This window comes from Notamacropus eugenii, chromosome 3, assembly GCF_028372415.1.
Source record: "Notamacropus eugenii isolate mMacEug1 chromosome 3, mMacEug1.pri_v2, whole genome shotgun sequence".
Classification (NCBI taxonomy): Eukaryota; Metazoa; Chordata; class Mammalia; order Diprotodontia; family Macropodidae; genus Notamacropus; species Notamacropus eugenii.
In genome coordinates, this window is record NC_092874.1 from 361,793,338 (window position 1) to 361,817,163 (window position 23,826).

The 23,826-nt window shown below is 38.1% G+C and overlaps 1 protein-coding gene across 1 annotated transcript; it reads left to right on the plus strand.

Annotated features, from left to right (window-relative positions):
* The first annotated feature begins 7,422 nt into the window (after positions 1–7,422).
* LOC140531657 (interferon alpha-1-like) lies at positions 7,423–8,170 on the plus strand. Its single transcript, XM_072650469.1, has one exon. The coding sequence runs from the start codon at positions 7,448–7,450 to the stop codon at positions 8,003–8,005; it is 558 nt and encodes a 185-aa protein (XP_072506570.1). The 5' UTR covers positions 7,423–7,447; the 3' UTR covers positions 8,006–8,170.
* The last annotated feature ends 15,656 nt before the right edge of the window (positions 8,171–23,826 follow it).

A 23,826-nucleotide genomic window follows, 5' to 3' on the forward strand; every position in this document is an offset into this window, starting at 1 on the left:
TGTCCTAAAATACCATTTCTGTGCCTTTGGGACCATGATGGAACCAACTCCCTTCATTCTATTATTTGCTTCTGCAACCAAAATTTGTGAACTTTCTTCCCTTTTGGAAATAACCTGTATCTCTCTTTTGGATATACTCTCTAATAAAGTTCACGTATTAGTCTGAGCAGTGTAATGTCTATGGGAGGGGGAAAAGAATATGCCTTTGTAGTCAACACTCAAAAAAAAGTTCATGTTTTCCAATGGTGTAAACTCTCTGAGCCTCAGTTTCCTTATCTTAAAATGGAAAAAATGATTTCTCTAGGATTGTTTTGAGGATGAAATAAGGAAATGTATAAAGTAGATGTGAAGGGTCTTGACCTCTCCCAATGAAGTCTTCCCCAGTAAACGTAAGGAGAAGCAATCTTTATGTAACCTGTGGCTCAAAGTTCATTTGCATAAGTCTCTCCTCACTGGTAGAGATTGATTACTCAATGCTCCACCATCCCCTCCTTTTTTAGGGAGACAATTGGTAAGAGGTTGGGAGAAAAGAAATCCTATTCTGACTTACAGCTTTAAGAGTGAAGACACACATTTCCAGAATTTCTTCAAGTCTTCAAAGGGAGAGAAAGACTCTGGGGAGAAACTAAAATAGAGGAGCTGCCATCTAGATCATGTCCCTACCCCCAGCTCATTATCCCCAGCTTATTACTTCGGGAGAATTTCTGCCTGGGTAAGAACTGAAACTCTTTTGGTTGAGCTGAGATTTCTTACTGCCATTCCTTCAGTATATTGTCTGACATGTATTCTCAAGTGTTTACTTTATCTGATTTCTGTTTGCTCTCAGTTAGAATAAATAAGTTTATTTGCCATGTGCAGTCTTTGTATAATTGGTATTTGGTGGGAAGGGAGTCAAGTCTTGGACATATAACTTGGAATAATCCTTCCAATTGAGGAATTAGCCATGAAGAGCTCAGTTTGAACCTAGAAATTATTTCCTCTAGACTAACAATATTTAGGAGGGCAGATAGAAATAATTCTAGTTTGATCTTCCCTTTCTGAAGAGAGTAGACACCCTTTGGCCCCAATCTTCTTCTCTCTTTCTGGGAGGAAATAAAGTTTCCTTTGTAGAGGGGTGGAAGGAGAAGATTCTAAAAATATCTCTTCTTGCCTCCCTAGGAGCCACATGTTGACACACCCATGAGGAAACATATAGCTGACATGAGCCCATCCACCGTCCCTGATGCCAATATGCCTGAATCTCTCATGCTACTCTTGGTGCCCTATGCATTTACCATGCTCCAACATAGGTATCTATGTTCAAAGCTCTCCTGCTTCCCCACCACCAAAAGAAAATCTCAGGCAAGTAACCAATCTTAGAGCTCATGATCTGACCATAGCCAATGAAAATAAGAAGCAGTCTGAGAATGATGGTGGTGAAGACCTTTTGGAAGAAAATCACTACCTATGCCACCAACAATTGAAAGCTGGAGAAGTAGATTCCGGGAGGCTGAGTAATAGGAGTTTAGAAGGCTAAACCATAGTAGATGTTAGAAGTTTTCTAATATTAAAACAAGAGCAAGCAGAAAGAATTTGAACATGAGGGAAAAGAAAGAGGAAAAAGCATTAGGCTATGCCTATATTTTGCAGTTAGAACCAGAATTAAAATATTAAGAACATTACCACTTATAAACTTTTAAGCTCCTTTTGTCTGCTCTTAAAATCAGTGTGATGTAGTGAGCTGGTCCCAGGACGGACCTATAATGGATTCCCAGTTCTGACACTTTACAGCTATGTGACCCTGAATAATTTACTTTACCAGTTTCCTCATCTGCTAAACGGGTTCATTAATATTTCTATTCCCTGCCTTGCAACATTGTTTCATGAAAAGTATTTTATAAAAGTAAAGTGCCATACTAATGTGTTATAATTATTGCATGTTTCCCTGGTAGTGTTTTATGATAAATTTCCTTTTTAAAAAGCCAGAGTTGGTAGTAGGCTGCTTTGGGGAAATAGAAGAAAGGAAGTTGAGGCTTCTCCCTAAAAGGCTACAGGGGGTAGGGAATCTTGTGAAAACCAGGGAATGTGGTAGCAGGGAAAATCTAATAGAGAGAACAAAGGTTGGTTGGTTTGAAAACAAAACTATGTTACAAGGTAGGGAACCTGAAATGAGCCTCACTTTTAGTCTCAGGACACAGGAGAATATAGCCAAACAATGTGGAAGTGAGAGAAAAAAAGAAATGAAAAAAAATCTCACACCAAAAGCTTAATTCAATAAAGGGACAGAGATAGTCATAAACTGAGAGAGAAATAAGGCAGTATGTAAGCAGCACTCCACTGTAGCCAGGAGAGGGCACAAAAGACACATTTAATCAGCCTGTTCACATTCACCCCATTGGTAAAATTGTTGAAAGAGACTGTTGTGGTCAGGTCTATAGACAAAGTGAAGTCTAAGGAACAATTTTACATAGTCACAGAATCATATGTTTAGAGTTGGACTAGTCTTAGGATCATTGAATACAAACCCCCCGTTTTAGAAATGAGGAAACTGAGTCACAGAGAGTCTGCAGAAGGATTTGAATTCAGGTCTATTTGACTCCAACTCCAGTGGTCTATCTATATTATTTCATGCTGCCTCAGGTGCTCTCCCAGGACAAGAATCATAAGGTCGCTGCCTCAATCCTGGTCCCCAGATCAATGATTTAAGGAGAATTTGTGTCTGACTGAGATTGTTAACAAAGGGGAAAATACTGGAGTCTACCATAGTCACAACAGAGATAATAATATTCACGCCAATCCCACAAATTAAGCATATAAACATATAAAAAATGACTGAGAACTTAATTTAAAAATAAGCAAGTATTTGTAACATTCTCTTGAGCTACTATGGTTTTTTTCTTCTAAATTTAACCATTTCCTCCTACAATTAACAAGTATTTATTTTCCCTCCCTCTCACTTCTTCACCCCTACCCCTACTGAAGATTAAAGGAAAAAAAAAAACCTCATTAAAAATTATGGCCAGTCAAATAAAACAAATTTTTGACTTATACTTGTTTAAGAATGTATGTACCATTAAGTCTATTGCCTCTCTGGCAGTGAGAGTGCCTCACTGTGAGTGAGCTTCTTCAATCTTCTGGAACCGCAATTTGTCATATCATGGATGATGTTTTAAAGTCTTTCAAAGCTGTTTTTCTTTATAACATCCTTGTAATTGTACAAATATTTCTCTTAGTTGGACTCAATTCACTCTGTATCATAGAGTTTACAGAGGTGTCCTCAGTTTTTTCTGAAATTGGTCATCATTACTCACAGCACATCTCACTATTTAACTATTCCTCAAAAGGTGGAGACTCCTTAGTTTCCCTCGCTCTTTTACTACTACTACAAAAAGAGCTGCCAAAAATATGTGTATCTCCTTCCTGTTTCTTTCATTTACTTGAGGCTATAGACTTAGAAGTGATATTGCTAGGTCAAAGGGTATATTCAGTTTCATTACTTTGGGAGTATAGTTGCAAATTGCTTTACAAAATGGCTGGATCAATTCACAGCTCCACCAGCACCCAATTATTATCCCAGTTCTCCTTCATATTGATGTCAGGTATCCACATCATGGCTTATATGTACTCTCAAGATTCTAGGTGTACTCCTTAGAGACCCCTTAGAGGATGTCATTCTATCAATATGTATAGTTCATGAACCCCCTAGAATTATCATCTGAGAATCATTTAGTCAAAAAGATTTAGTTTTGAGAGAGAAGATTTTTGTAAAGTGGTACAGTAATAATAACTAGTATAAAACATCCCATCAAAAGTCCATGACCCATATAGAGTCCAGGGAAAAGTGGATTCAATCTTAGAAAGTACAGGTCATTCCTCTTAAACGGTTTTGCTGGAACGTCACACTTGCTGCAATTTTTGAAATAACTACAATTCTAAACTAGCTTGATGCTTTTTATAGGACCTCTAAGACATCTTTAAGTTTCCTCAGTCAATGTGAGGAATTACATTTTTTATGAATGTACTCCAATTCACAAAGGGAATAATATGCAATGAAACTGGAAAAGACAGAGAGGAATTCACATCTAGAAGAATGGAAATGCCAGGTGAACTAGCTTATATTTTATCCTGTAGAGAATGGGAAGGCACTGAAGGTTATTAGGGTAAGATCTAGAAAGAAAAAGTTTTATAGAGGTGTTGGCATGTGAATGGAGAGTGGAGACACTAGAACCAAGGAAAGAAATCAGGAGATAGTTTTAGGGGTATAACTGAGGCCTTGAACTATGGGAGTAAAATGTTTAGAGAGATAAAGGGAAGCATATAAGAAAAGTGCGTGTAGAACAGGTAATACTTGGGAAATGATGGATTATGGGAAAGTGGAATGGAAAAAAGAAAGAGGGAAGTAGACATACTCATTTTTTACTTTTTTGACTTCTCCATTATGCCCATGTGCTCTAAAGTTTTCTTTTGTGTTTTGTCTTTCCCCCATTAGATTGTAAGATGTTTGAGGGTAGGGACTGTATTTCTTTCTTGTATTTTTATCTCCAGCACTTAGGACAGTATCTGACACATAGTAGGTGCTTAATAAATTATTATTAACTATTGACTATGGACAACAGAAATAGAAAAGGAGGGGTAGGTTGGTGAAAGTGGGAGTGGAGGAGGTAGCCAAATAATACGTTTCATTGGTAGCATCTAGGTTATATAGCAGGTACTTGACAACACCTGATTTGGAAACCATCTACCTAGAGAGGCGATTTGAACTCATAGGAGCTATAAGATCTCCAAGGGAGAAAACGCAGAGATAGAAGGAAAGATAGCTCAGGACAGAGTACTGAGGTACCCCCACCAAGGAATAGATGATGATGCAGGAAAAGATATTGAAAAGGAAAAATAATTGGAGAAAAATAACTGGGAAGATCAGTGTTGTGGGACTATAAGGGAAAGCAAAGAAGAATCTTTTGCTGTTTTTGTTTCACTAAAAGTGCCTCTGATTGGATAATGTGACTAAAGACGATCTTCCCCACAGATCGATGGGCTTGCCCATTGAGGGAAGCTTGATTAAGGGAGTTGTTTTGTAGGAGGGTCCCAAGTATCTTTTGATTTTTCTATTGAGGCACTGGGTCAGAGGGTCATGTCCTCTGGCTCTGAAAAGTGTATAAATACTCTGAGGGTGAAGTTTCACTTTGGGTTTACTGACCAGAAGTGTTTCTTTGGCCAGACAAGGACTCTGGGAAGCTGTTAAGGAACCCCTGGCTTGGAAAACCCAGATGTTGGTGTTTCCCTCTCTGGTAACTATGGTCAGACAGTTGGACCTGTCTGTTGAATTGTGATGCATGTACTGAATATGGTCAGACAGAGAAAGCCATGTCTGTTGATATTTGATTTCTTTATATTTTCTCTGAAGTGCCGGGTACTGACTTTCCCCCTTGAACTAACTGAATCATACATGTGCTTGATTGAAGTGATTGTTAACTCCTCAAAAGTTCCCTTCCTTTTGGAGAAGCAGGTCAAAGAATCTGTGGTAGCAGGCCCCCCTGCGTATGTTGGGGTACTTGCTGATACATTTTGGTGAGGAAGATGAGATTTGCATAAATTAAAAGAAAAGTATGGAGGACTGGGCTAATTGTCTGTTGTTTCCCGGTTGTGGTAGCTATGATTCTGTGGAGCCCCAGGAGGTAGGGGTGGCCAGAGCCAGGGCTCAAGTGGATTAACCTGGGTGGGTCTGAACTGTGCTAGAGGAGTGAAGGCCCTGAAAGTATATTGTACTCAGAAACCAGACCAGAGCAGTGAGAATTTGGAATGGAGCCCTGGAACCCAAGTGGAAAACTGTCTTCATACCCAGCAGTAGAGAATGATCTGTGTGCTGACCTTGGTAAGGTGAGAGAAATGGGAGTAGAGAGCTGCTAGTGCACAGACTCAGGTGGGAGCTGGGAGCAGCAGGCTCCTTCTGGAGGAGGAGGAACCCAGGAGCTCGGAGTTCAGCCTTGGGGCAAGATTGAGACTGTGCAGCAAGGCACTGAGTGTGTTTTTTTGCAGTGTTCTCCTGGGACAGTTTGGAACCCAGGGGGTGGAGTTGCCTGTGGTGAGTGGGGGGAAGTGCTCTGTACCACCCCAAGGACTCCACTCTGGGCTTTATTGTCCAGTCAACCCTTAGGACTTGGAATTGGGGCTCATTAGAGCCTACACCTGACAGTGCATGGTGGGGAGGACACACCCCCAAGAGGACTTTGCTTGGACATTTCTGTTTGGGACTGAGGAAGGAGGAGCTGGTTGCTCTTTCAAAGAATGATGATATGTTATACATATACCTTTGCATTTGTTTAAGTCATTTGGCCACCCTGGTAATAAGTTGCTATGTTAGGTATTCTACAAATGTGAATTATGTTGTATTTACTTAAGAAATGTTAATACCTATTTGTTCTAGAATCCATGGCCATTTAGATTGTAAGGCCAAGGGTCCTGGAAGGGTGGAATGTAAGACCAAGCAAAGTAGAATTTTTTTGCTGTTTTTATTTTACTAAAAGTGCCTCTGATTTAATAATGTGATTAAAGATGATCTTCCCCACACATTGATGGGCCTGCCCATTGAGGGAAGCTTGATTAGGGGAGTTATTTTGTAAGAGGGTCCCAAGTACCTTTTGTTTTTTCTATTAAGGCACTGGGTCAGAGGGTCATACTCTCTGGCTCTGAAAAGTGTGTAAATACTCTGAGGGTGAGGTTTTACTTTGGGACTTACTGACTTGGAAGGGTTTCTTTGGCCAGACAAGGACTCTGGGAAGCTGTTAAAGAACCTCTGGCTTGGAAAACCCAGATGTTGGTGTTTCCCTCTCTGGTAACTATGGTCAGACAGTTGGACCTGTCTGTTGAATTATGATGCATGTACTGTCTATGGTCAGAGAAAGCCATGTCTGTTGATCTTTGATTTCTCTGTATTTTCTCTGAAGTGCTGGGTGCTGACTTTTTCTCCTGAACTAGCTGAATGATACTTTTACAGAAGCAGATCAAAGAACCTGTGGTAGCAAGAGCCTTGCGTATATTGGGGTGCTTACTGATGATACAAGAATTTAAAAGAGAACAAGAGGTAATGAGGGACTGAATGCAAATGGTGACAGTAGAGATGGACAGATTCAAGAGTCATTTTGGGGGAGAAGATTGATAGACTATGATAACTCACTAGAAGTGCAATGCAAAGTAATAGGGTTTGGGGGAGGGTCTCTCATCAGAGAGAGTTTAATTTGAATAACTCTCGTTAAGAGTAAAATTAGTTGCACTTCTACAGAGAGAAATAAGAAAGGATTTTAATGACCTCTTCTTAGATCAATGTGGGAACTCATAAAATGGAGGAAAATTCCATTTCAAGTAAAGAAAATTACACTCAGTGCTATATAAGGGAGAGTGGCTTAGAAGCTGATACATAGGCTCACTGGTTTCCCAGATCAGCTAAATCCAAACTATCCTCAGCATCAACATGACCTCCTGGACCTTGTTGCCAGTTGCCCTGATGCTGCTTTCCTCCAGTATCGTGTGCTTTCTGGACTGTAACCTGAGTAGAGGCCTTCTGGGAGACTTCTTACTTCTACACCAAATGAGCACATTTTCTCTGGTGCCATGTTGGAAGGACAGGACCAACTTCAACTTCCCAAAGAAAGTCATAGAGGGCAGCCAACTCCTGAGGGAAAATGGCCCAGTTATTGTTCATGAGATGCTCCAGCAGATCTTCACCATCTTCAGCCTGAATGCCTCTCCTGCTGCTTGGAATCAGGTCCAGCTCATGCAACTGCTCAGTGGACTATATCAGCAGCTGGACCAGCTCAAACAGTGTGTTGGGCAAGATGTGAAGTGGAAAGAGCCTTCCTTGGTAAGTAAGCACCCCAAGCTGGCCTTGAAAAGCTACTTCCAAGGGATAAGCCAGTACCTGCAAGGTAAAAAGTACAGCCACTGTGCCTGGGAAATCGTGAGAGTAGAGATCAAAAGGGTCGTTCTGCTCATGAGAAAAGTCACAAGAAAACCCAGAGACCGAGGATGAAGACATGAACTCTCTGAATATTTTATCTTATTTTCTGAAACCCTGCACTCAACTATTCTGTAATCAAATGAAAAAATCTGATTTAACTGAATATTTCAAAATAACTTAAGCTATCAAGTTGTACACCAAAAAGGGAATAGAATCCATAGCAGTATAATCTATGCTGAGCAGCTGAAAAATCAGAATATATTGAAATGTATATTTACATATTAATTGTATTTTATAATGTTGATTTTTTTGTATTTTATATTAATATTTATATATTTAGAATGTTTATTACTTATAAAACTTTCACTTTTCAAATGTGTATATCAAGCCTATTGTTTATTTGTTTAGTTAAATGTGTTTTTAAAAAAAGAACTTTTGTTCTAAGTTAAAACTTTTTTCTTACAAAAAGAAAAATAAATTTTTATGCAAAAACTACATCAGATTCTAAAGCAGTAGTATTAATCTCAGATAGAAAGGAATCCTTGCAGATCACATATTGACATAGAAAACTACAAATTAAAATCATCTATGTTGTATTATATTTTTATTTGTTCTGTCAAATATTTTTCAGTTACATTTTAATTTGGTTCAGTCACAGTCAAGAGTTTTGCAATGGACTGCTGACTGTGAGTTTGACACCACTTCCTTAAGGAATAGAGAGTAAATTCAACACAACAATTTAATTCAACAAATGTTTATGATGTAGACCACCATAAATGCTAGGAATGCATAGAGGAACAATGACAAATTCTTGCCTTCAGGGAGCTTACAATGTAATGTGAGATTGAAATATACACTGGAAGTTTTTTGCTTCTTTAATGTGATAGTTGTTAAATCTGGTGTAATCTTGATTGTATCTCCGTGGTATTTGAATGGTCTCTTTCTGGTTGTTGGCAGTGTTCTCTCCTTGATCTGGGTGCTCTGGAATTTGGCTATAATATTCCTAAGAATTTTCATTTTGTGATCTCTTTTAGGAGGTCATTAGTAGATTCTTTCAACTTTTTTGCCCTCAGGTTTAAGAAATCAGGGATGTTTTCCTTCATAGTTTTCTTAAAATATGATGTGTAGGCTCTTTTTTTAAATCATGGCTTTCGAGTAGTCCAATAATTCTTAAATTATCTCTCTTCAATTTATTTTCCAGGTTAATTTTTTTCAGATGAGTTGTTTCACATTTTATTTTATTTGTTCATTTTTGTGACTTTGTTTCATTGTTTTCTAATACCTCCTGAAGTCATTAGCTTTCATCTGCACATTCTAATTTTTAAGGAATTATTTTCTTCAATAAATTTTTGTTGCTTTGTTTCCATTTGGCCAATTCTGCTTTTTAAGAAGTTACTTTTATCAGTGAAGTACCTCTTCTTTTTTTAACCAAGGAGCTCTTTTTTCTTCAAAGACATTTGTATCTCTTTTACTGTTAGGCCAATCCTGTTTTTTAAATTGTTGTTTTCTTCATTATTTTTTGTGCCTCTTTTAATTAAGCTGTTAATTCTCTTTTCATAATTTTCTTGTGTCACACTCATTCTCTACCACTCATTTAATTTTTTAAATCATTTTTGCTCTTTCTTGAGTTTTTTCCTAGAAATTCTTTTGGGTTTGTGTCCTATTGTGATTTTTCTTTGTGGTTTTGCTCAGAATTGCTTTCATGCCATTGTTGTCTTCTGAGTTTGTATCTTGATCTTCTGTGTCAAAAAAAGCAGTTTTCCATGGTTAAGTTCCTTGTTGTTGTTGTTGTTGTTCTTGGTGTTTCTCAGACATTGTGATCCAGAAATAGGCATGGTCACTGTTTTTTTGATCTTCTCTGGGGTCTTTAACCAGGAAGTCCCCCTGCTTCCATGTAGATGCAAGCACTGTTGCTCCTTAGGGCCCTTGCTCCTTTGTGACTACAAGCACTGATGCTTCTCTCTGTCCTGAAATTGTGATCCAGAAGTGGGTTTGGGTAATAGAATGTTGATCCAGTGTCTTGCCCTGCACCCAGTGCTACCACAAGAATCTCCTATAACTTTTTTCTGACCAGTTGTCCAATCTCCTTACCTTACCTGAGCTGAAAACTCCCAAAGCTGCTGCTGCTTCTATCAGGCCACTTCCAAGGCCCACAGCCAATGTTGTTAGCACCAAAAAAAGTCATTTTGCATTAACTGAGCTTCTTATATGCTCCACCACCCAAGAATTACCAGGCTTCTATCACAGTCATTGTCCTTAATCCAATGGACCAACCCAAGAAGGCGTTGGTTATAAGATGGTCAACAAAGGGGAAAAGTAATTCATCTGCCATAGACACAGCAGATATAATACCCAAGTCCTTTCCATCAATTAAACAAAAATTAATAGCACTTCAAAATGTAGAAATTATACAGTGAGACATGAAATATAAGCAAGAAAATTTTACAATAAGACAAGTCAAAAGGCTAACAGATAGCATATAGTCTTATCAGGTTATATGGAGAGTTATGAGTCATCTTCATGGTAATGATAATTGAACCTACAGGAGCTGATAGAGGTCACATAAAGAGAGTATTATTGTAGAAAGATAAGAGCACAGGGCCCAAGACTGAGCTTAGTATGTTATTGTCCATGACAGACCTTTTGTTTCTTTGAGGTTTAAAAAAATTATCAGAGGAAAAATTAAGAGGAAAGAAATTTCTGTTTAGAGCCTTTAAAAAAAGATTATATAAGAAATTCTTGAAAGTAAAAGTGATATAAGAACCAAAAGGAAACTGAATATATGTTAAACCATGATTTAAAAAAAAGGGGGCGAAGAAAGTGGTTTACACTCAACTAAAGGAAATTTTAATTTAGAAAAACTCAGATGGGGAAACTCAGAAATCTAGGAAATAGATTCAAGACAAGAATAAAAGATCTACATATCAAATCTAAAGGCCACCACCAAAAAAACTCCCCCAAACTGACAATCAATCAAAAAGCATTTATTAACCATTGTAATATTTTTTATTATGTGTTTGACAATGTAACTAGGCCTTGGGATAAAGAAAGAAAAGTAAACATTCACTGCTTCCTCTAAGGATTGCATCCCAAAGGAAGAAAGTAGGTTCACATAAAAGCATATTAAAAATATCTACCATATAAATATAAGATAACTTTAGGTAAAGATACTAGCAACAGCAGGAATCAGACAGGGCCTCGAATAGGTGTGGCATTTGAGCCAAACATTGAAGAAAACTAGAGAATGTGAGAGGCAGAAGGGAAAAGTGAGTATATTTCAGACATGGGAAAAGGCAAAGAGATGGAAATTGAGTATCATACACAAGGAACAGCAAGAAGGCCCATAGAATTCATAGTAATTGTTATCTCTGTTATATTAATTAACACAATATATTAATTGTTAATATATAATATATAATTGGTTACGTATAATATAGAATTGTTCATATATATCTAAAATGCCTGGTCCATAGAATTAATAGTAATAACAATAATAGTATTTTATAGTTCTTTAAGGTTTACAAAGGGCTTTACCTATATTATCTCATGTGGTCCTCATAGCAGTTCACACAACAATGAGATAGGTGCTATTATTATCTGCATTTTACATATGCAGGAAATGAGATTTAGAGAGGTGACAGCTAGTAAGTTTCTTTGGGAGGATTTTAACATGCTATCAATTCTATTAATTTCATTTTTAAAAAGCAATGTAAAATAAGCTGGAAATGTAGCAGTCACTGACATTTATTGATGAGGGGAATTAGATGATCAGATCTATATTCTAAGAATATAACTTTGTTATCTATACAGAGGATAGATTGGAGAAGGGGAAACATGAAGCGCAAAGACCAATAAGGATACAATTACAGTAACTGAGATAAGAGATGATGAGAGCTGAAACTATGGGGGTGAACGAATGAAAAGAAATGGATGGATGGGAGGGATATCATATAGGCAGAATTAATAAGACATGACCAATGTGTGGGGTGAAGGAAGCTGAGAAGTTGATGCTGATTCTGAGTGTGCAAACTTGGATGACTAGAAGAGTGATGATTGCCTCAACAGAAACAGAGAAAGTTGGAGGCGGAAGTTGTGGCAGAGGAAGAAAATGACTTCATTTTTGGACATACTGAGTTTGGGATGACTGGAACATGTGGCAGGAAATGTCCAACAGGCAGATGGTAATGTTAGACTAGAGATACAGAGAAAGAGGAAGTCTGGATACATACATCAATGAGTCATTTACAGAGGGATGATAATTGAATCTATATAAGTTGATGAAGTCACAAAAAGAGAATGTTTCTGTAAGAAGAGGAGAGGAAACTATTTCAATTTATTGAATTATCAAAATAATTTGAGCTATTATTGATAAAATGAAAACGTCTTAGAATTCAGAGTTTTATCTGTGCTCAGGAGTTGAATAGTTTTAATATTTTATATTTATTTGTTATGGTCATAATATTTATAACATTTATCATTCATTGAGAAATGTATATTTACTTATATACATTGAGAAATGTATAATACTTATGTTATATTTTCTCATTAAATGAATTTTAAAAAAAACCTTGTGCACTATTAATTATACACTATTTTACTAAATAAACTTAACTTAAAAGATGAACCAGATGCTCCAAAGAGACAGACAAGTTTTGGTGGAAAAATTCAATTGAAACAACATTTATTAAGCACCTAATGTATACAAAATACTGGAGGAGGTATTGGGAAAACAGAGATTAGGAATGACAATCACTATCCTCAGGAAGCTGGTCATCTAATAAAAGGGTTCAACATGATCCAAGGATGAAACTGAGATGAAGAGACAGAGAGCCAAATGACTTCAGTGAAATTTGATGAGGGAGAGATCATCTTCAGCTGAGAAGGTGAAATGAGCTTCATGGAAGGGGAAACAATAGAATGAGATTTGAAGGAAGAAAATTCAAGACACCAAGAGATAAGGAGGCATGAAGGCACTGGAGCCAGCTTCTACAGAGAGGAAAGACTGTTAAGTTTTCAGTGTGTTGATTTATACCATGGAAATCATCAAAAGTTTGATTAATTTTTTGTTGATTGCCTCAACTGAAGAAAGTAATGGAAAAATGTTAACAATGCAGATCAAACTTTAAGTATGTCATGCATTTTCAAAGAGCTGATTGCTAAACATTTACCAGTACATCTGTAGAAGGAAGTATATCTTTCAGGCATGGTCAATAACCTTGCATGTATTCTGTGCAGTTTAGCTGGAACATAGACTTCTTGAAGGAGACTAATGTAACAGTATAGAAATGATATACTGGGGACAGATTATGAAGGGTTCAAGATAAGACATCTTTAATTTATCCCAATGAAAAGATGGAGCCATTGAAAGCTTTAGGCAGAGGAGTGACACAGTGAGAACTTAAGCCTTAGAAAGATTTTTTTTTGGTCAGCTTTGTGAAAGGTTGAAGTTGGAAGAGATTTGTGGCTAGGAATCCAAGTAGGAGGCTAGACTAACTTTTTACACATGCTTTTTCAAAAAAAATTAATTTGTTTTTAGTTTTCAACATTCACTTCCATAAGATTTTGAGTTTCAAAATTTCTCCCCCTCCCTCTCCTCACCCCTCTCCAAGATGGCAAGCAATCTGATAGAGGTTCCACTTATGCTTCCATGTTAAACATATTTTCACATTGGTCATGATGTAGAGAAGAATTAGAACTAATTGGAGGAACCACAAGAAAGAAGAAACAAAAGAAAACAGCAAAAGAAAAGGAGATGCAAATAGTGCTCTTCCATCTGCATGCAGACTCCAAAGTTCTTTCTCTGGTTGTGGATAGCATTTTCTGTGAGTCTTCTGGATTTTATACATGCTTTTTTAGGTACTTAGAGTCTTTGATGAAGTCACAGAATCAGTGACCTCTAAGTTAGCTACTAGTTCTAAATATATGGTCTTATGATCAATGATGCATCCAAAGGTACCCATCTAACCCGGGACCCAGGTTATTGTAGACTTGACTCTGATTCTAATGTAGTGCAAGAACAAATGGGTTATCCCATGCAACAGAGCCATTCAACAATATGGACGGGGGTCCAACATTTAAAGGGAAGGAATTGTGTCTTGTTCTGGCACAGCTGATTGGTTTCTTACCTCTTTTGTCACAGGTGAGGAGAAATCTGGGAGAGTATCTTGACACATTGATAAGTTTCCAGAAGAATACAGAAAAGGGGTTCTAGGAAGTAGGAGGAACATGCCTAGAAGAGAGACTGCCTGACATAAGAAAGGCTAAATACTCTCTTTCCTAAAAAAGCGGAGGGAGGGGAGGTGTTGGAGTAGTCCAGATGCAACTGAGGAAGGGCCATAAATCAACATATGGAGCAGGGAGTTTGGAGCAGAAGAATTTATCACATCTCAGTTAATCACAGAAGTTCCCAAAGAAGGCCCAGAAAACAATGAGACTAACTCAACAAATAAATTCATAGAGGGTGGAAATTAGATGAAAAGAAATCAGGAAAACAGGAAAAGTTTCATGAAACTAGTTTGTGAGCTGAAGCTTACATGAAATTAGGAAATCTAAGAATTGGAGGTAAGGTAGGAATGCATTATAGCAATGAAAGATAACAGTGCAAAAGCCCAAAAGCAGAGATAGAATTTCCTATATGAGAGACAGTTTGAAGTTATTTGGCTAGACTAGAGCGTGATAAGAGAACTAATATAAAATAATCATGGAAAAATAGTTTGGATGCAAAATGTGTAGAGCTTTAAATACCTAATAGTGAGTTTCCATCCAGTGGTAAACAGCACCCTTTGGAGATAAAACTCTCTCCCTGGTAATGTGCACAAAGACAAAAAACTCAAGTCTTTGAGTCCAAGACTGTTAACAAAAGGGGAAAAAACTTAATTGCACCATGGACATTACTCTGTCCATTCTGAGGATGAAATAAAATCAATAATCCTTTTCCTGATCAAGAAATTAGCTACTAGAATGTGAAATATAATCAATAATTTTATATCAAGGAAATTCATTTGCTGTGGTATCCAGCAATAAGCCATGTCTGCTATTGAAAAGTAAAATTTCTGTTTACTCTAGAGGTTTTCCATATGAATACTATTGAAAAATTTTAAAAGAAGTGTCTATTTGGAGTTTTTGTGATACCAAAATTCCTCAGTGTAAAAAGTGATGCAAGAGAACAACAGGAAAACCGAAAGCACATTTGATGTGAAGAAAACAGAAGTAGAAAAAGTGGTTTCCTCTCAGATCAAGTGAAGTAGCTGAGAGAGTCAGAGTAAGCTTGGCAGCTGGGTGCAGACTACAGCTAAGTTTTCAGAGCATGGCATCAAGTCTATAAAATAGGAAACTAAGAGAGGCTCTGGATTAGAATTGAAAGGAAAATATTCACATCCATGCTTAGCCACAATCTAAGGCCACTCAGAGATAGGCTTTTACTGTTCTGGGGTACTGCAATGTATCCAACAGTTCCACGAGGGTCCATGTATTAGCAAGTCTCAAAAGGAAATCTATGGGGTTGAAAGTCCCTGTCTTCTTGCACCAAGTGAAGAGAAGAAGAGTAGAATACATTCTCTTGTCATTAGATGCTCTTTGGGATTCAGCAAAGGGGCATTCACATACATCTGATTTAGGGACAAGTGTAGTTTTCTTTTAGGCTTGAATCACAGCATCATAAAATGCAAGAACTTAAAGAGACACTAGAAATTCCTTCTCATAATCTTAATAAGTATTTCACTGCATAATTGTCACAGATTCTATGTCAAATATTTTTGCAAAAAAGTGGGGTGCAACCATTATGTGATATTTTTTTTAAAAAATGCGCTGGTATTACTTGTCTTTTAGTTTCCACCAGTCTCCCACCAAATTTTCACTCACTGAAAACTCTCTTTCCATGATGTTTAGCAAACACAATCACTTGAAGTCTGCAGAATAGTTTTTATATTTACCCATAATCAGAAAGAAATCCTTTGCACATTAATATATTGCTGGAAGACAAACTGTACAGTTTAGCTAAATTGGGAATATGCAAGTCTTACCATGTCGCATAACTTAGTTATGGTAACTTCACCTGCCTGCCCACTCTCCTTGCGCCTACAGCTCTTCATTGGATTGAGTGACAATATCATTAGCACTGCAGGGCTGTAAATAAACCATGCAAGTCAGCTGTTGGAAATATACTGTGTTGAGAATTCTAGGTTCAGGGCTTGCAATACACAAGAGATAAATCCACATTCATATGCCACTGGTGAACATATTGCTGCTCTGATTACCTTTTAAGCGCACTGATGAACAGAATTATACCATGTGACGATTACACAATGAAAGGTTACAAACCAATTTTTAGAGTAAAAAACAGGGAATGACTATTATGTGGTGAAATATGGATATGGTCTTATGTTCAATCCAAGAAGAGCCAGATTCTACAGATTCATGGTCTGTTGGAATTCCATCCATTTTGTAAGACTTTATTCAAAGACCACTCTGCTCCCTCTACTGTAGCACAGAGTTGACTATGATATCTACCTGCTTCGAATTCTGATAATATTTTATTTGTACCTCTTTTTGTTTGATTTAATCATATTCTGTCTGTCATTGTCATTAATTTTGAATATACCAATAAAATGGAAATAACCTAACAGGGTTTTGAGAGAATTGGATTCTGCATATAAAGTGCCTTGTAGTATTATATACATTTCAGTTATTAATATCATTATAATTATTGCTAATACTACATGCAAGGCACTATGATGAGACCTGAGAACAGGAGATAAAAAAAAATGCCATAATCCTTGCCAGAGAGATATTTATTTTCTATTTGAAGGGTGAAGGATGAAACATGTACAGAAAGAGTATAATGCAAACAAGAATGTGATTAAGGGCATTGAGATGATAAAAAGGAGTGACCTGAAAGATATAAGGTGAAAAGCCAATAATAATAGAACACTTGAGGACTGCTGCTAGGAATAATTTTAAGGGTCTAATCACATAGCATAATGAACTCTCTAATCAGCAACAAACTAAACATTGTTCAATAAAGTAAAGCATAACATTCATAGTGATATCCTTAAGCTAAACATATCATCTAATGCATCTCTGTATCTCATAACACTCAGTATGTCACATGGTGTGTAGACTATGTCACTGCATCCCCAAAATCAAGAGGTCCCAGGCTAGGGTCCTCTCCAGCATGAAGCATCCTTGAGGGATAACAGAAAACACCACACTATCCACCCCTAGGTCTCTGTAAAAACAATTTTCTTAATCAATACACAGAGTCAGAGTACAATCCTCTCTCATCTTGACTCTAGGCTGACTTCCAAAGCCCACAGCTCCTCCTCCTGGGCTGACCACTCTCAGCTTTCGCCTGGGTTCACACACAGGCAGCTCACTGCTCTTGCTCTTGTCTCAGCTCAAGGGGACTGCTCCACTCCAAACTCTTCCTGCTTCTGCCTGACAGCACGCTCCAGGGAATTCTGTCCACAGCTTCTGTTTCTAGGAAAACAAAGTTTAACAGGGCTATAACAATATATTATACACAATTATACACATGACCAGCACCATCATCTCAATTCCCTCATAAAGACCAACAGACAGGGCTTCTCCCTGAGAAATCAACACAGATCAACAGAAGGAGTGCCAGCATCACAAACATTCTTTCTGTTAGGCCTCCCCACAAGGAAGTTCCCCCCTGCTTTTCTCTCAACACCCTCCTTTCCCTCCAAGCAACACAATATATACTGTTTCCAATCAAAGACTCTTGATTCAATCAAAGACTCTTGATTGAAAGACTCTTGGTTCAATCAAAGGCAAGACTCAATCAAAGACACTTGATTGGCTAAAACTCAATGCAGAAAACAGCAAAAAATTCTACTTTGCTTACCATTACATAAGGAAGAAAGAATACTGCCTGTCTGGGGATAGGAAATGTGGGGGAAAATAGAGGGAAGGAATCACAGAAGTCCCAGCAGAGCTCCATCTTGAAGGAGGAGCAGGAGGGCCAGTAGACTACAACACTGAGATGGGCATTTCATCCTTGGGCAGGCAAATGGAGTAAGGAGAAGGTTGGATGAGACTGGGGACCAACACTTAGTCACATTTGAGTGGGACCATGTGTGAACAAGTCTAGGTATTGACACTCACCAGTTGCGAAGCTTTGGTTTTTCTTGAAGTCAGGAACATCTGAGTTCTAGTTTCCCTTCTCACACATACTGATTGTGTGACCTTGGGCAAGTTACTTTACCTCTCAGTTCCCAAGGCAACTCTCTAGGGTAATAAGTTTTAGAGCAGGTGCTTCTCTGTGTTGGTAGAGGGAGTTTCCTCAACTGAGATTTCCCTATGCCAGAGAAATCACAGACTCATTCCTTATTCCTTCTCTTTTACCCCTTATCCTTTATCCCCTCTGTGAGCAAGGCACTGTGCTAGGGATACTATGACAAAAAGATCCTTTTCCACAAGGAGCTTACATGCATTCTACATTACATTCAGATAGGTATACAGATAGAGAGTTGATACATAGATAGATAGATAAATAGAATAAATGTATGTAGCAAGGACTGTCCCTGACATGAAGCATGGGGATGTAGATGTGTGGCTTGAAGAGAGATCAGCTAGACATTTTTACCCTTTTCTCCCTTCGCCCTTCTTCAAGGGAGACAGGGTAAGTAGGAGGTTGTGGCCTGAAACTTGGCCCACTCTGCTCTTCTCAGAGAGAAGGGATCTCAGACTAGAATTATATTTATCTGTTCTCTTTAATACTGTTAGTCTAAGGAATATGTTTTGCAGGTTCAAGTTAACTTCTGATGACTTTCATTAATGGGAAAAGCAGGACCCCAAACTTTATATCCAAGGCTTGACCCCTCTCCCATTAAAATACCAAAATGAACACACATAGCAGATAGCAAAGAAGCCCATTTATCCAAGCCCATAGCAAACAAAAATCAGATAAGGTATGCATAGGAGAATGTATACAAGACAACATAGAGTGAAAGAGATCTCCCACTGGAGTGAGATAACTCAACTCAATTAGAAGAGGCATGTTTTGTTAGGATGGATGTGATAACCTTAATAATAATAGCATTTATACAGTGCTTTAAGGATTTCAAAGAAAAGTCTCTTGAAAGAGGTAGAATTTCAACTGATCTTTGGAGGAAACTAGGGATTCAAAGAGGCAGAGGTTAGGACAGAGAGCATACCAGACATAGAAAAGAGCCGAGGCAAGACACAAGTATGTATAGAAGTAAAAGTATAATAAAAGGTCATAGGTGCTGGGAAAGAAGGAAAGAAAGAAAGAATAAGAAAGAAAAAGAGGAAGAAAGGAAAAAAGGAAGGAAATTAGGAAAGAAGAAAGTAAAAGGAAGAACGAAAGAAAAAAATGAGGTCCCTAAACGAAAACCAAAACCAAAAAAATTAGTTTTATCAATAAAACTCTTTCCAGTGGTAAATTTAGTTGCCATTCTACAAGTATGTAAAAGAAAGGACTTTAATAACATCTTCTAAAACCAGTGTAGAAACTATGTAAAAGAAAGCAGAAAGTAAAGGGAAATTCCATGATAATGAAGATTACTCTCAGCACTATTTAAGAGAGAGTGACCTTGAGGCTAGATAACCTGAGACACAGAGACAAAGACTCACTAGTCTCCCAGCTCAGTCACACCCAAACTATCTTCAGTGTTACCATGACCTCCTGGATGTTGGTGCCAATTATCCTGGTGCTACTGTGCTCCAGTATCTACTGTTCCTTGGGCTGTGACCTGACTCAGGATCTGAAAGAAGATTTCTCACTTCTCCACCAAATGAGCACATTTTCCCTGGTGCCATGTTGGAAGGATACAACTAACTTCAACTTCCCAAAGGAAGCCATAGAAGGTGGCCAACTCCAGAAAGAAAATGGCACAGTCATTGTTCATGAGATACTCCTGCAGATATTCACCATCTTCAGCCAGAATGCCACTCCTGCTGCTTGGAATCAGAACCAGCTTATGCAGCTACTTAGTGGACTGGATCAGCAACTGGAAGAGCTGGGGAGGTGCCCATGTGAATGGAGACATGTTGCCCAGCTCCTATGTATATATATATATACTCCAGAAATGTAAAATTCTCACCAGTTCATGATCGAGAAATCAAATGAGAAACTACAGTAGGTGACTTCTTTCACCCTTGAACTACACACACACATACACACACACACACACACACACACACACACAATCACCAAACAGCCTACATTCTATTGAAAAGGGGACCATCAGAACAGCCAGTAACAGCACAAGCAAGCTTGCTTATAGCTTCCCAGCCAGACCACAGCAGAGTCTGAAAGGCATTCTACATAGACACGGAAATATCACAGTACTCTCTTAAAAAATCCTTAAGGTGGTTGTAAGTTCACCAAGGTGCCCTTGAAATTCCCAAGACCTTCTCAACATGGAACATCTCTCTGTGAAGTCTGCATCATTCTCCTACTGGTGCGTCCCTCCTAAAGTTCCAGTCTCAATGGTCACAGGCTGATGTAGTTATACCTCAGTGGAAGTCAGCAAAATCCTATAGAACAAGAAAGTTCTTAACTTGGGATCAATGAACTTGTTTTGGACATATATTGATAACTAGATTTCCATAACATTAATTTCCTTTGTAATCTCATGTATTTTCATCTATGCATTCAAAAACATTATTGTTATAAGAGTTTTGTAGGCTTTATCAGATTGATGAATGAATCTAGGATGCCATGACACTATTAATTACCCTGCTATAGGAGCATTGCTCCCTTTGACCAGCTTTGTGTCTAAAATACTCCAGATTCTGAGGCAAAAGAAATATATATCAAGGACTTCTCTCATGACTTTCACATGCCACCGATATAATTGGGATAGCAGGTTGTAAATATTTCGAGTGGCAATCCTTTGCAACACTCATGCCTGCAGTGTGCAGACATGTTTAGGGAAGGATGGGAGTGAGCAGTCAGACAAGGAGGTTCTATGGAGCTTATAGCAGTAGTGTTATAATGTTCTGTGATTCTCCATGGGATTCATTCAGTGTGGTCTTAGGTGCTGCCTCTAGGGGACACAATCTGGAGCTTGTAGAAGAGGCCATAACATCCACAAATGATCCATTGGAGCATAGATGTAACCCCCACTGTATAATTAACTTGATTCCATCATACTGTGAACAGCATGTGTGAAGGAGTCAGTCTTAGTGTTGGCAGAGGTATCATGCATATGTTGTACCAGATTTCCAAGACAGTAAGAAAATCCTTCCAAGTTTATCTGTACTTTTTGTATCATGAAAGAATGTCAGACACAAGGATGTGTTCAACTCTTGCAACTGAATGTGGTAGCTACATCCAAATTATCAGTAGTTCCCTGTAGAAAAAAAATAATATGATTGCTAAAGAAACCAGTTCACATTTTGGTTCTGCGGTGTTTTAAAAAGCTTGAGAGACATAATTTCTGGGTGATTTAATTATTTTATTAATAATACCAGTATTTTTAATGAATGGTCAGTGACTTTCTTGATAAAGGCAATCCTAGGATCAAGCTCAGGTCTTCCATGCCCTTTGGAAAAGGAGTGTTCCTGAGAGTGGCAATCAACTCTGATTGGTTAACAATGAGAGCCGGACTTCACAAAAAGAAGTGAGCTCACTCCAGCGAACGGCTGAGTGACATCATGTCCCTTTGGACAAAGACACTATTCCTATACTGAGACCATCCCCAGGCTTAGGCTATCTAGACAAAGAATCAACATCCGTCACCCAAGTCTGAGCTTGTTGGGTGGAAGGAGCACCCAGAAGGAGGAGAATGTTAATCCTATCTTCCATCACCCTGTTGTTGAGAGACTGGACAAGGAAACAGGACAAGGAAAAAAAGCTGAGGTCTCCCCAATTTTAATAGTTAGTTGTTAATATAGACAGAAATAATCATTCCTCTCAGTTAGAAGACAGTAGATTAAGTTTAAGCTCTCTGCCCTCAAATGAGAAGTTTGTCCATGTTGTAGCCTGCACTTTACTGTCAATCAACAAGCAAGAATTTATTAAGTATTTAGTATGTGCTAGGCCCTGTGCACTGCCCACCCTCCGTTGTATCTATAGTGCCTCTGTTGGGCTTTCCAAGATTCTATTTTGAGCATCAATTCTCTATGAGTTTCTGAACTTCCTCTATTTTCACATGGAAAATGAAACTTTCAAAAAGTAAACTCAGCATAGATGCTGATGTTTCAGTTATTTTTTTAGTTTTAATGGACAATTCATGGGTTTTTCCCCTTCAAACGTCTCCATGCCATAACAAAGTAGAGAACACTAAGGAGGCTGTGAAGGAGGAAAGAAAAAGTGAAAATCAATACAGCTGTGAGGAAAAAAATGACACCACTTTGATTTTAAGCACTGAAGGAATTCCTGTTTAGCAGCTGAATGAAGCGAATGAAGTTTTATAAACACGTCATAAAAAATTACTAGAGACAGGACTCTTAATCAATACATATAGAGAGTCAACTATGTTCAATGAACTGGGCATGACACTCTGGGGAATATAAAGGTGCATAAAAAACAGTAGGTCCTGTCACCATGGAGTCACCAACTTGAATGTAAGAGTGAGTCTTACTGAGTGAATCAATCAAGTTACCTACCCTAGATAAAATAAGTGGTAGTGCTGTTCAGTTGTGTCTGACCCTTTGTTATCCCATTCGGGGCTTTCTTGGCAAAGATACCGGAGTGCTTTGTCATTTGCTTTTCCAGCTAATTTTACAGATGAGGAAACTGAGCAAACAGGGTTAAGTGAGTTGCCCAGTGTCACATGTTGAGAAAATGTCTGAGGAGAGATTTGAACTCATAGAGATAAGTTTTCTGACTCTAGGTCTGGCACTCTAACCATTGTGTCACCTAACTACCCATTAAAATAAGTGATAAGATGCCCCAATATCTTAGCAAGGTGAGAAGTCTCAACCAACCAATTAACCAGAATCATAAGCTTCAGTTTCAATCTCAATCATAAGCTTTAAATTAAGAATGAAAACTTTTCTCATCTTCACTGAGTACACAAGAGCACACAAATTCTCCTTGGATAGAATAGAGATTTCTTTGCAGTGTTCATTGTGGAGACATGAATCTATATCTAGTCTGTCTTTGGTCTCTAATGCTGATGCTGCCATCAACTGATTTGATGACATGGATAAAACAGAGACATGAGAAGTCCCAAATTCTTGGGATCCTTCAAAGATATCCTCCTCCAGCCAAAACTGGGGTTGAAGTGGGAGGAGAGGGGGAAGCAAGGCTGAAGTGACTCCTTAGGGGTCTTAGCTAAAATGTTTTCTCCCTCTTTGTCTTGAGTTGGAATTGAACCTCAGCCAGAAGCTCAAATAACCTTGTTCTTCAACCAGTCTGATATTTTATGGAACATGACCAACTTTTCTCAGACAATGAAAATATGATTCCTAAGCAATGTCACTCTAATTCCAAGGATTTTTTGTATTTAGTCTAAAGCAGAGGTTCTTTACCAGTCTATGAACTTGGTTGTGTATGCATTCTCATATAATGAGAAGATATGACTCATTGGAAAAGATCCTGATGTTAGGAAAGATAGAAGGCAAAAGGAAAAGGAGATGGCAGATGATGAGATGGATAGATAGTGTCAGGGAAACACTGAACATGAACTTGGACAGACTTTGAGAGACAGTGGAAGACAGAAGGGCCTGGCTTATAATGGTCCATGAGGTCATGAAGAGTTGGATATGACTGAATGACTGAACAAGAAAAGCAATAGCAACATATATATGTGTGTATCTATGTATGTACTTGCATATATTGCATATACATACTATGTATATACATATGTAATATACACATGTATTATGTATGCATTATAGATATATTGTGTATATACAGATACATTTTGTTGTTGATCATTCATTCGTGTCCAACTCTC